Here is a 12,843-nt window from a genome sequence, read left to right on the forward strand (position 1 = left end):
TTTACTGTAGTTTCTGTAGTACCATTTTATCCATTCGTGCTTTCTGCAAACATGATACGAATAAATAAAGAATTCTAGAAATCTGAAAGCATTTGTTATTCACAGAACCCACAACTACTAAATTAATATTAACATTAACAACACTTCATCAATGAGTGCTGGCTGCGACTTACTTTTAAATAGCCCCAGCCACAATATTTTATTTTTCTACATAATATATTGGCACATGTTGGAGCTACATCTGTATCTTCAGGAATTACTTTCAGATATTGATTATTTTTCCGTTGGTACAGAAGTAATACTAAAACCTGATTGTGGATTTTTCAAACTCACAAAACCTATTATATCTCAATAGAAACAAAACCACTGAGGCTGAATCCATCGACATCATAATCAATTATTGTAATATATATTTCTAGCCAAAATTTGCATTCTCAATTGCTCACACATTTAGAGGTTGCAATAATTGCAAATGTTTTTCACCAGTAAAATGGTTTCTTTGTGTTAGTTTTGATGGTATTTCAAATACTTATGTTTCTCATTTTTCTTTTCTGCCTTGCAAACTGTTTTCTCTGGAGACAAGCCTACAGACAGCCTACCCATTTACAAGCTCTTCCCTTCTTGTTTAGTGACAGCTTTCCGCAAATATCTGTAGTCATAACAAAACACCATTTCCTTTGCCAAAATTTAAGCTGAATCTTCCTGCAGTACATTCCACATTTATTTCCAAAAATCTATTTTAAAATGCCTTCAAACTTCTTGCACCCAATTTATAGGCCCACCACCAATTTTTATAGGCAACTGCAAAACTATTAAGTAGCCAAAGTAGGTTTTTAACATCCCACTGCCACTGAGACACCTACAGACAGAGCACAAACTCATATTCGAAAACTGGCCATTGTGTGCCAGCATCCAACTTGGGTGACTTAAGAAAGCCACACTTTCAGCAGAAATGCCACACATTATCTTTATACGAATAATCTCCATGATGGTGAATGGTGTGTCATACTGAAGAAACTGAAGGAGTGTAGCAGTTGCAATACTGATATACTGTGATGCCTGCTGTTTTGCTGTGCAGCATGGTGGATAGTATGCCGAGTTGTCGGTCACATTCCCTCCATTAGTCATGATTTTGCCTGAGCATAATACAACCTCATGCAGTTTATGGTGAACTCTAATTTACACCTTGTGTAATTAATGTCTTTTGCCCTTATCTGATATATATATATATATATATATATATATATATATATATATATATATATATATATATATATTTTGCATTTAAGGAAACGTTGTAACTGTTTGGACATTGAGACAAAGGTTTCATTAACACAAGCTATTATCAAAATGAGTAACTACTTTGAATGATCAAACTGGTTTTCTGACCTAATATGTGAAACACACAATAGAAGAAGTTATAATATATGGAAACATTAACACTTTAATAACCTAGACACAGTAAAAGGCTTTTGGAAGCCACAATTTCAAGTACAAGTAGAACAGCATTGAATTCAGTATACATGAGTGAATATTTTACTCTGCATTTCAGGAATGGTTTCTGCACACTAGGTGCTCCATTACAGGTAAATAGCACAATGTGTCAAGGTACTTGCACCAATGGTGTGTAAAACGATCACCATGAGGAAAGAAAGCAAGAATGTCTTTAATGCAACTGCACCAGCCTCAATGTAATTATTATCTGGCCAAAAAATAATAATAAAGAAATTTAAAAAGTAAGTTTACAAGAGTACATTCAACTGCGCAAAATTACTTTTAGCCATGCAGTATGTGATCTTTAAGTATGTAAACACACATATATTTTTTATCTTAGGAAATACATTGCACATTTTATGCAAACATTGCCTTCCTTTACACATTGTTTCAATTCATATTAATTTCCGAAGTCATGCTGGTATACTACTTAGTATACTCTGTTGTAACATATTATGAACTTTAAAGAAAATGTCAAAACACCTGTGAAAGACTGACAAAGAGATACACTAAATGCCAAATACAGAATACAAACTGATAAATGTAATTTTCAATATTCACATTTAATATTTCTTCCACAAACAATTCAGGTTAATCCTGGACAACAAATATTTCTCTTTCTTTTCTACACTATGTACATACACAAGCAGTGTACACAGAATTGAATGATCCTCTCTCTGTGTGTGTCAGCGCACATGCGCGCACAGATACACACAGAGAGAGAGACACACACAGACAGACAGACAGAGAGAGAGAGAGAGAGAGAGAGAGAGAGAGAGAGAGAGAGAGAGACCAACAAACAACAACAAAAAAAAAAATCGATAACATTTAAACGCACATTTATAAACAGACATTTACAGGTGAAAACAAGACACTATACAAAAAATAAATATTTAATCACTATACAGTTACACAATTGTAGTTCAATCTCCTATCACTATGGAATACAACTGTACAAAGTACAACACCAAAATTTATGAGTTGTGAACTCATTGCTTCGGTTTTACAACATTATATTTCAGACTTCAGAATATGCAAACAAGATTTGCAAATAAAAAAATACACAAAAGTGTCTGGCAAACACATATCAATGACGGTGGTTATAATCTTAATATTTGCATCTAACAAAAGGTGACAATTTGCAATCTTTCTTAGGAACAGGTTCAAAGACCACTTGTTTTAAAGGGTAAGCCACAAAAGTAAGATGCCCATTATTGCCAGTTCTGTGGACAACTGAATAACAACATTATAAAATTATTAGTTTCTTTATCTTAACACCTAAAGCACCTATGACTATAAACAAAAACAGAAATTTGCAATAATGCAGTTATTAAATACTGCCAGGATACACAACACACAAGTAATACTGTCTCATTATACACTCCAGAATGCACAAACCTCAAGTTCGCCACTACACAAATACTCAGCCTAGCAAACAAAAATAAATACTGTTTCTGACAGAAGTTGGCATCTACCCATCATCTTTCCAACACATAAAGCTCACGTAAGATTTGCTGACAATCTAAGGGCTGGAACATTTAAAATACATTATTCAGTTCCAGTATTAGTCAGAATCATCAACCTCTTTAAGAAAATTATCAAAAAAATTATTTTGGAACATTATCAACCAAAAATACAAAAGAAAGAATCTTCTACAAAATTCTTAAATCTGGAAAGTATTTACATGATTGTAAAAAATGACAAAGAAATTTTGACAGTTCCACATAAAATTTTAATTTAATTAGAGCAACTTAATTACAGTTTATGGAGTGAAATTTTGTCAGAATCCTGAAAATCAGACAAGTTTTGAATTAACATGTGTGACACCATGTGTTGTTTGGCCAGCAGTCTACACAGTGACCTTGCTGCTGAGTACCTTCTGCTTCAGCAGCTCTGCAGCAAATGGTGTTCTCATCAACGAGTCGTTTCTGCTTGTTATCTGCACATAAAAAAAAAAACAAAGAAACTCATTACCTAAGTATTCTTTATGTTATTCAGTTCAATTTCCTCATATTTATGTACCCAGATGCTGCTGTGTTTACCAAAGTCAAGGATTATGTCTCATATTAGCTGGTTACGTACACTGTTCAGTTTATGCTTAATAACATTTATCACTATCTACTGATAGTAATACAGTTACGAAATTGTTTTAACCCTTGAGTGAGCAAGCCTATGTGTGCAAACCACGAAGATCATTGTCTTGTACCATTCCATAGTTGTTTTACAGTTGCAACCCCACATTTATTTCTTAATTATAACTTCAGCTAACACTGTGACAAGTTGTGTTTTCACATGTCCAAGAGAGCAGCAGTAATATAAAATAAACAGTGATATAGGCGAGAAAAAGTTAACTATCTATGCAATAAAATGATTCCAAGCTAGCAGCACAGTCCCAAAATGAGGCAGTTGTTTACAAGATAACTAGCAATTGAATAAGCAGTTGGCTGGAGTATGACACAACAACGTTGTTTAGTGCTTGGACTGGGTCATTGTCGTTGGGTAACACTTGTTAATTCAACAACGATACAATAAACTTACAGTATACAAGATAAATTACTGTTTAATTGAACAATAGTAAAATAAAGTTTCATTATATCAATCTGTTGCCAAGTTCAGATGGAGACTGAAATATCATCATCAATGGAATTTGAATGAATTAAAAATGCAGGTACTTTAACGTTTCACAAATGAAATACTCAGGTTATGAATATGAAATTAATTATTTCACAACTACATACAACTTGATTCAAACAATCCTGAGGAAGAAACAGGTTAGCATTCAGTGTGCTTCACTACTTTCTGCATATGTTTTACAGACTTCTTTGTCAGAACATTAAGTCTGTGAGAAATGCTGGGCTGAGGCTGTGATGCTCTAACTGGATTCCAGCAAGAGTTTTTCACACAACCAATTGGAATAATGGTGGTCCAATTCATTACTTGTGCCTAAAAATCTTGTATAAAAATGAGGAACACTAAACCCACAAGACACTGGAAATACATAAACTTGGGGTACATTACGCTATCAAATCATTCAGACTGCTGCAGCAGGGAAATATGTTCTTGTAACAAGGTTTCTCAGTCAACGTAGTTGCTGTGATAAGCTGCAACTGTGTGGTCAATCTCCCATTTCTGGCCAAATTTTTGTGCAGAACAAAAGCAAAACTCTCTAGAAATTACACAATGATTTTTTGTCCAAATTTTCATAGCCAAACACATTGTGGGGAATGGACAAATGGGGTAATTGAATTTATCAGAATGAGGTCTAGTTTGGGGGGGGGGGGGGGAGGAGATTTAAATGCTTGAAAGTAATCAGAGAAATTAAGCAAAACTTAATGATTGATTTGAGGGGAAAATTGAAATGTTTTCCAACAGCTGCTATTAGCTATGTAAATGAAGTGTCAAAAAAGTCAACGTAACAGCATAAATTGAAATCTTTCTGCTTTCTATTGATGAATATATTCGTAACACTTTGCCGTCTGGCAACACCACAGTGGTGTCGTCTGCGAAATAGCGGTCAACAGTTCGCGACACCACAGTGGTATTGTGTGCATAGTATCGGTCAGTGGCTGGTGACACCACTTTAGTATCTTTTTCATTCTGTTGGTGTTTTGTTAGGTAACAATAAGTTGCACACGTCAACAAGTTTTTTTTTGTTTTTATAAGTACTTATGCTATTTCATCATGGCAGACTAAAGAGACGATACAACTATTTACGATAAATGTGCGAACGTCTTGTCTGATGTTCTGGATGACTTGGCCGATTGGAAATAAGACATTGGATATAAAAAAAATGAAAGTGAAGCGAATGGTCAGAAGATAGTGAAATACGTCCAAGAAGAATTCGGCGAACGCTACGGTTGCCAACTGATTTGGATGAATCAGACAAAGAAGACAGACTATGATTTACTGAGGACCAATAATAAATTTGAAGGATCTCCGGGTCACACATATTTCCCAAAGATACACACAGCGTCAAGGATATCGTAGAATTATATATTGGGAACAATCTATTTGAATGTATTAGCAATGAAACCAACAAGTGTAACAGTCAAAATTGCAATAGAAGGAAACTGGATTTTAAAAATGACAGATTTTTCAATGTTACGGGACCCGAACATAGAAAATGGTTTGGGCTTGCTATCCTTATGCGAATTTTTTTTTTAACAAGGATCAATGATTACTGGTAAACGAATCCATTGATAGACACACCGATATTTCACAAAACCATGTCCCGCAACTGATTCAGACAAATATTATCATTTTTACATTTTTCCGACAATAACAATAGACCAGATAATGCCGACTGGCTTCTCAAAGTGCAATTCATAATTGATTATTTTTCAAAAAGTGTAAAGAAATGTTTAATCTAAGTCAAAACATCCCAGTTGATGAAGGAATGATACCGTGGCATGGACAGTTAAATTTTTTAAGTTTACAATCCATCAAAAATTATGAAATATGGCATACTCATTCAAATGCTGTGAGAGTCGAGTATGGGATACATTTCCTCATTCAAGATATATTCCGGCGCTGGACAACTTTTAGCAGAAACAGTGATAGAACTATTGACACCTTCTTATGGACAGTGGCATCACCTCTACAATAATAATTATTATAACAGTGTAGAACTTGCAGAGAAGTTACTTGAAACGAAAATTCGAGTTTGTGGAACAATACGGCAAATTAGAGGATTTCTGGAAACATTAAAGCGCGCAGAAGTCAATGTGTTTGAAGCTTGTTGTCAACGGAAAGGTGACAAGTGGCCAGTGACAAGTAATCCGAATTAGCTCTGCCGACGCCAAGTGAATAAATTTGTACTACACGTGCGGATGGCAAAGTGTTAATAATAACAGAATAATGATCAATATGTAAATATACCTTATGTAATGCTTTCCAGGGCACATGCAAGTGTGGGTGGACACTTCAAATGTTTTGTGAAATGATTTGTTTAAAAGTAAGGAATAAAACAGATTAGAAAAATATTTGATATGCTTTTGAATGATGCTCTAAATCATGTACATCAAATGAGGTTCCAATTGAGAATTTGAATGTTTAACTTAGAATTTTGAAGAACACTACATGATATCTGTATGACGGAATTCCACACTGTAGTCTCCTTACATCACTAACATATGAGCATCACAGCTGCTGCACATGATTTTGAGCATCATTCAAAGGTGTATCAAGTGGTTCTCTAACTTATTTTATTTCTTTCTTTTAGACAGATCATTTCACAGAATATTTGATTTTTTTTTTTCAACTTGTTTTATTACTAACTTTATACAGTTATTGATTAGCGATTGTGCAAGTAACTGCAGGTACATTCTATTTTAAAACTTTGTTGAGCCTTTCAGAAAGACAACCTTATATATTGCAGTAATAGTAAATACAGTTAAGCATTAAGAAGCACTGCAACATGAACAGATTGTACTTTCTAGTCCCTGCATGTAACATCCCCCACTTTCTGCTCTTTGTAACTTGCACTGCTAGTTCTTACAGCAACTACGAGTACAAATACATCATAAGACGTTGTACCAGATTTCATGTACCTACTGACCACAACTTTTTCTTGTTAGTTGATCTGACATACAAATTTTCAAACTCTTATGGAAGATTTTTAAGTTCTATTTCTACAACTTACTATTTTTGAACTTCAGCTGTTCATTTTTTCCATGAAGAAGGAAGATTAGGTTTTCACACACCAGTTCAACCCTCAATTCCCCACTCCAAAGAATATTTCTGTTTTTGCAACAACAAGAACTTTCAATTGGAGTGCAGTACACCAGGTTCCACCAGTGCCTGAAGGCTTATTTATTGCTGTACCAGCAGCCTTTTGTATATATCATCACTATGTATATCTTACATCAAACTGACAAAGTTATAAGAATCAGATGGATAGATTTTATCTGGGCACACAGCTACTTGATCCTCACATCCCAGTTATGAGAACTGTTCTAAACAGTGATCTACAGTACAGTAGTTACCGTATTCCTATAAATCTTATTTGAGCGGTAATTATTAGAAATTCCTGTGAGTTTTACACGAGGTACATCAAACATTTACTAGTGGGAATTACTTTGGTTGTAAATAAACTTGTTGCTTGTGGACAAATGGTACTTAACAGACCCGGGGGCGTTTTTGCAATATAAGGCCAATTTGACTTTACACGTCTCACACATTAAGCACCAACAGCCTTATAGCAAATGAGTGTCCAATCAGTAAAACATTCTACTTAAATTTTGATAGGGGAGTCTGTAAATAATATTTTATAGTAATGGCTTCCAAAAGAGGCCATTTTTGGTGTCTTCTGTACCACAAATTGTTGGTTATTTTACTTAAAAGGAATGGCAAGCTTTTACATTCTTTGCTCTCAGAAGTGCTGGTGTTAACTGTAGCAATATTGTCAACTAGCAGCTTTGTCATTAGCCCACTTTTGATACAGACTAATGATGGTTTCAAGTGAATAACAGGCAATCATCATTTCCATGAAACAAATTACCAATGCTGGGACATCACAGCTTACTCTTAAGTTAACCTGCTTCAATACGTGCAGTTTTGCTTAGCCACTGCTAACAGTGTCATCCAAATGATTTCTGTGTGTCCCTTGGAACTACTACACATCTTTGTATAGCTTCCTCAGCCCTCTACCTGGCCTAAAACATGCACTTTGCTGACATAAGGGGATAGTTATAGTGTGCTGGCTAGTCAGTATACAGTTTTAAAACAAATATTAGCTTCATTTCACTTTTTTTTTTTTTTTTGTTTACAAAAAGTATTTTGGACACTACCAGACACAATCATCTTCAATGGCTGAAGAATCACAAATTATTGTTGTAAATAAGGATACACAAACTCCAGGACAGTTACAGCATTGACAATTCTGAGATAACAGTGTTAAAGTTTGTTAGCAAAAGTCAAGCCACCACATTTGAATATTCAAGTTAGATAATGAAGAGATCCTCAATCTTTGAGAGAGAATTCCTGTGGAAGGAGCCAACTCAGTTCTTTACATGCAAGGCAGACACACATACAGGGTGACAATCATTGAAATATATGAAATAAAATTGTCATGACTTCCAAACGGTTTGTGTAAGGAAATTCAAACTGCATGGTTGGCCATGGGGCATGATGGGAATTAGTATGTGCATGCATATGCGCCTTGTTGTTATCAGCCATTTATACATGACAATGTCATGGTACAGTGTGCCTGAGCATATGGTGCTTGTGAAGGCCTACTATGCAAGCAATAACAGCCCAACTGTGGTTCAAAGGAAGTTTGGGACTGATTAGCCCTATTACCCAAAGTGACTCCGGTTTCGAAAAGATGTGGTTCATGCAACATGGAGCTCGACCCTTATCGAAGCAGGAGAGTGTTTGATGTCTTGGAGCAGCACTTTGGGGACTGTATTCTGGCTCTGGGGTACCTAGCGGCCACTGGCAAGGACCACAATTGGCTGCCATGTTCTCTGAATCTGAACACATGCAACTTCTTTTTGTGGGGCTATATGAAAGACAAGGTGTACAACAATAACCACAAAACCATTGCTGAGCTGAAAACAGCCATTTAGGTGGTCATCGACAGCATCAATGTTCCGGTATTTCAGCAGATCATGCAGAATTTCTCCATTTGTCTGCACCACATCATCGCCCATGACAGCAGGCACATTGAACATGTCATAACCTAAATCCGAATATCTGTAGTGGTGTTTACATGTTGAAAAAAGTGTTTGCACACTGTAGTTTGTAAGTAATTCTAATTTACATTTTTACATAGTCCAATAATTGTCACCCTGTACATTACTGTCAATTATCATGATTTTACCAGAATTTTGAGTTAAGAGCTGCACCTTTGAAATACTGTCCTGAAATAGCTCTGAGTGGCAGTGGGAGTTTGCTGCTTCCTCACATAATGTCACGCTAAGAGACCAAAGAACACCCTTTCCTGTTCATTGTGTGAGTCGAGACATAGGCAGAGTGCCTCTCAAGTTGTTGAAATAGAGCAAAAAAGGTTTTGCAGAATCCTGGGGCCATGTGTCAAGAGGGAAACAGTGCATAATGAAACCTGTTTCTCACAACTGGATGACTTGACGGAAGTTACTAACAGCTGCCCCCTCTCTGCAGAGCTTTCACAGTCAAACTGGGAAGTCCAGGAAGGAACAAGAATATCACAAAAAATGGTAGATCACTACTCACCACATAGAGGATACGTTGAGTCGAAGACAGGCACAATGAAATGACTGCTATACATTTAAGCTTCTGGCCAAAACGCCTTCTTCTGAAGCCGAAGGCAGCGGTCACGCACAAGCGCGTGCTCTACTTCAGGAGGCGGCCTTTTGTCTGAAAGCTTAAATGTATAGTAGTATTTTCCTTGTGCCTGTCTGCAACTCAGTGTCTCCTCTATACCATGATTAGCAATGTATCCTTTTCATAACATCCAAACAACTAATAGAAACTCAGCTACTGCATTTGTTCAGCATTCTCTGTCACAAAGAAACTGTTTAAAGGATCAAATTTTGTAGAACAGTTGCATCATGGTGAGAGTGCCAGTTTCTATACTGACGACATTATCAGATCCTGTGGTAATACGTGCAACCTATCTTCTGCTTACAATGTCCTTTAAGCTTGTGGTAGACACACACATTTATTTACAAGTATGGACAGTGGAGGATTGAGTCTTGGATAAACATGTCATAATGGCAAGTGATTTTAAACAAAGCACATCATCTTCAGTGAACACCAAATTTCAAGGAATGCAGTAAAACTCCAGGCACATCAAATAAAAACAGCAAGTATTTGCATTTACGTTTAACGGTCAAATACTTTTTAAAATACACTCATTTTCCACCTCAGATTTACATTAAGAATGTGGAAAATCAATCTGTTTTCAAAAATAATGACAAAATTAAGAGTTATCAGTCAGTACGCAATGACTGCCCCACTATCACTCACTAAGGGCACATAACCACTGCAGATACATAGAAACCATTTTGTCAACACCCAAAGCATAGTGAAGGGTAAGCTACTGTTCGAGTGACTTCGGTAAAAGACGATGTGTTGTCTGTCTCCATCTATTAGCTGGCTCCACAGAAATGGCAATGTTCATCACATGTTCATATGCAACCATCTAGACAAATGACTATGGGACCTTCAGTAGGAAACAAAGTAACAGACAACATGCCTCGTATAAGAGTGTTTAAGAGAGTCCTGGTAACTCTATTAAGCAGAACCAACAGCAATATTTGGCAGTGAAATACCATTCTGGATAAGCCACATCATTTGCTGCGCACCACTGCAAATGTAGATCCACATCACATTGCCTTTATGTGGCCCATTGCTGACCCATTAACACTGTATGGAGCATGGGAATTGTGTCATGAAACAAACGACAAGTTGGCTTATCAGATGGATTGCATTTACTGTTACGTCACATTAACAAGCATACTAATACACACCACATTCAAAGGTGAGTATCTGCTTAACATATGGGCTGCTGGATACAGGTTGGTGGTGACAATATCACACTATGCAATGGTTAAAGAAAGCACCATGAAACAAACATACTGCTGGACATGGTTTACGGCTTATGTTTTTCCCATTCAGCATGCCCTTAGCAGAAGATCCGAATTGTGCTACAATATTTTTATAAACAAGACTGTGAATTCCAAGACATTCTGGAAACCTAAGTCGCTATGTAATTAACTTATTTTGATAATCTTTGATGTCAGTGAGTACTAGTTTAGAGCTTGCAACCATCTATCATAAATTATAGAAATTGTGCAACCTTCACCCTGACATCAGGTACCGAATAGCTTCAGCCATTAACAGCACTTATAAAAATGAAATCACTTACTAAATGGTGACCTGAGTTCTTTTTCTAGCACCTACAGGTTAGGGCTGGTTTTCTCAGTATTAATATCCATAAAAGTTTGCTGTTTACTGCTGTTTCTAAGAGAGAAAACAAACTGCATTCAGAGTGGTTAACTGTTTTAAAAGGTTGCCACTGAAGTTATTAAATATGTCACTATGTTTGTTGTTGCATAATCATGTCCTAAATTCACACATTAAAGCATGTACGAATGTTGTACAGGACCTGATCCCTTGAATTCGCAATAAGGACTCAAACTTTATCATATCGTCTCAACACCAGGATAAATGAGTAGCTTTTTATCTAAATAAAGAAACAATACTTGTTGGCAGTTAATATTATGTTGACTGAAGTTAAATTATATTACTCATGTAATATACTCTACTTTTGTGACAATTCCTTTCTTCTGGAATAAGATCAACTAATTTTAAAATTGTGTAGCTAAACATGGTTAGTAATATATGGCTTCCTATATTAGAGCTCCAGTGTTTCTGTGGAAGCACACAGTTTCTACAACCATCTCCAAATGCGTCAGTTTAGCTACAGTATTTAAGTGAATGCAATAAAGATTTTATTTTTAAGCCTATTTGTGACATTTGCTTTGTTTACATTTAAAATAAGCTAATTCTGCAAATACTTATTCAGTAAGGAGTGCTTAATTATTATGCTGGAATCCTCCTCCTCCTCCTCCTCCTCCTCCTCCTCTATTGCAGTAGTTATAGTTTCATCATTTGGTATAGTTCTGCCAGTTGGTACTCAAAAGTCGAACCTTGCTGGATGAGTTTGGGAAAGTTCTTTTGATTTTCCTTCTTCATGTTATTCAGGGTGCTGAACACAAATTTGTTATCTTTAAAACTATGAGGTAGGGCATCAAAAAATGAGAAAAAACTAAAAGAAAGAAAAAGAAAATCAGGTTTTAGCTTGTAACAAAAAAATGTGCACCTATCAGTGAACACCAACTAGCAAAAAAAATTAAATTAATTAAATTTAGTAAAAGTTATTAACCTCTTTCTATTGAACTCAACGAAAAGTTTGTTAACAAAACATCTGAAGTAGAAAATATTTTTAATAATCACTTTTTACGTGCTGCAGAGAAAATGAGATCCAACAGTTCATTAGAAAATGCAAAGGCTGTATATGGAAGAGGAAATAACTATGCAATTTGATAAAACTGAAATTCAAGCAAGCTCGTATGGAATTGATTGCATTCCTGACAGAGTACTAAAAGCTTGTTCCCAACAGGTAAGTAGGATTCCCAGCTACATATGTAGCAGCTCACTGAAACAGAGCATTTTTCTGGATACACTGAAATATTCTATTGTTAAACCATTGCATAAAAAAGGGGATAGGACTGATGCTAAAAATTATCGCCCGATCTGACCTCTGACAGCTTTATCCAAAATTCTTGAAAAAGTAATGAATTCAAAAGTAGCTTCACATATTTGTAAAAATGAAGTACTAACAAAATATCAGTTTCCTTTTCA

General features: G+C 35.8%; 1 protein-coding gene across 4 annotated transcripts in view; it reads right to left on the bottom strand.

The window, feature by feature from the left end:
• Positions 1–1,426: 1,426 nt before the first annotated feature.
• The window catches only part of LOC126249005 (mucin-5AC-like), a 206,507-nt gene continuing 195,090 nt past the window's right edge, over positions 1,427–12,843 (bottom strand). For 3 of the 4 annotated variants that reach the window (XM_049950592.1, XM_049950593.1, XM_049950590.1), the window contains exon 9: positions 1,427–3,433. In XM_049950592.1, the coding sequence (XP_049806549.1) occupies positions 3,306–3,433 (128 nt within the window). In that variant the 3' untranslated portion in view covers positions 1,427–3,305. The remainder of the gene's footprint in view (positions 3,434–12,843) is intronic. The other variant, XR_007545584.1, reaches the window with a different exon arrangement.

Source organism: Schistocerca nitens, chromosome 3 (genome assembly GCF_023898315.1).
Source record: "Schistocerca nitens isolate TAMUIC-IGC-003100 chromosome 3, iqSchNite1.1, whole genome shotgun sequence".
Taxonomy (NCBI): Eukaryota; Metazoa; Arthropoda; class Insecta; order Orthoptera; family Acrididae; genus Schistocerca; species Schistocerca nitens.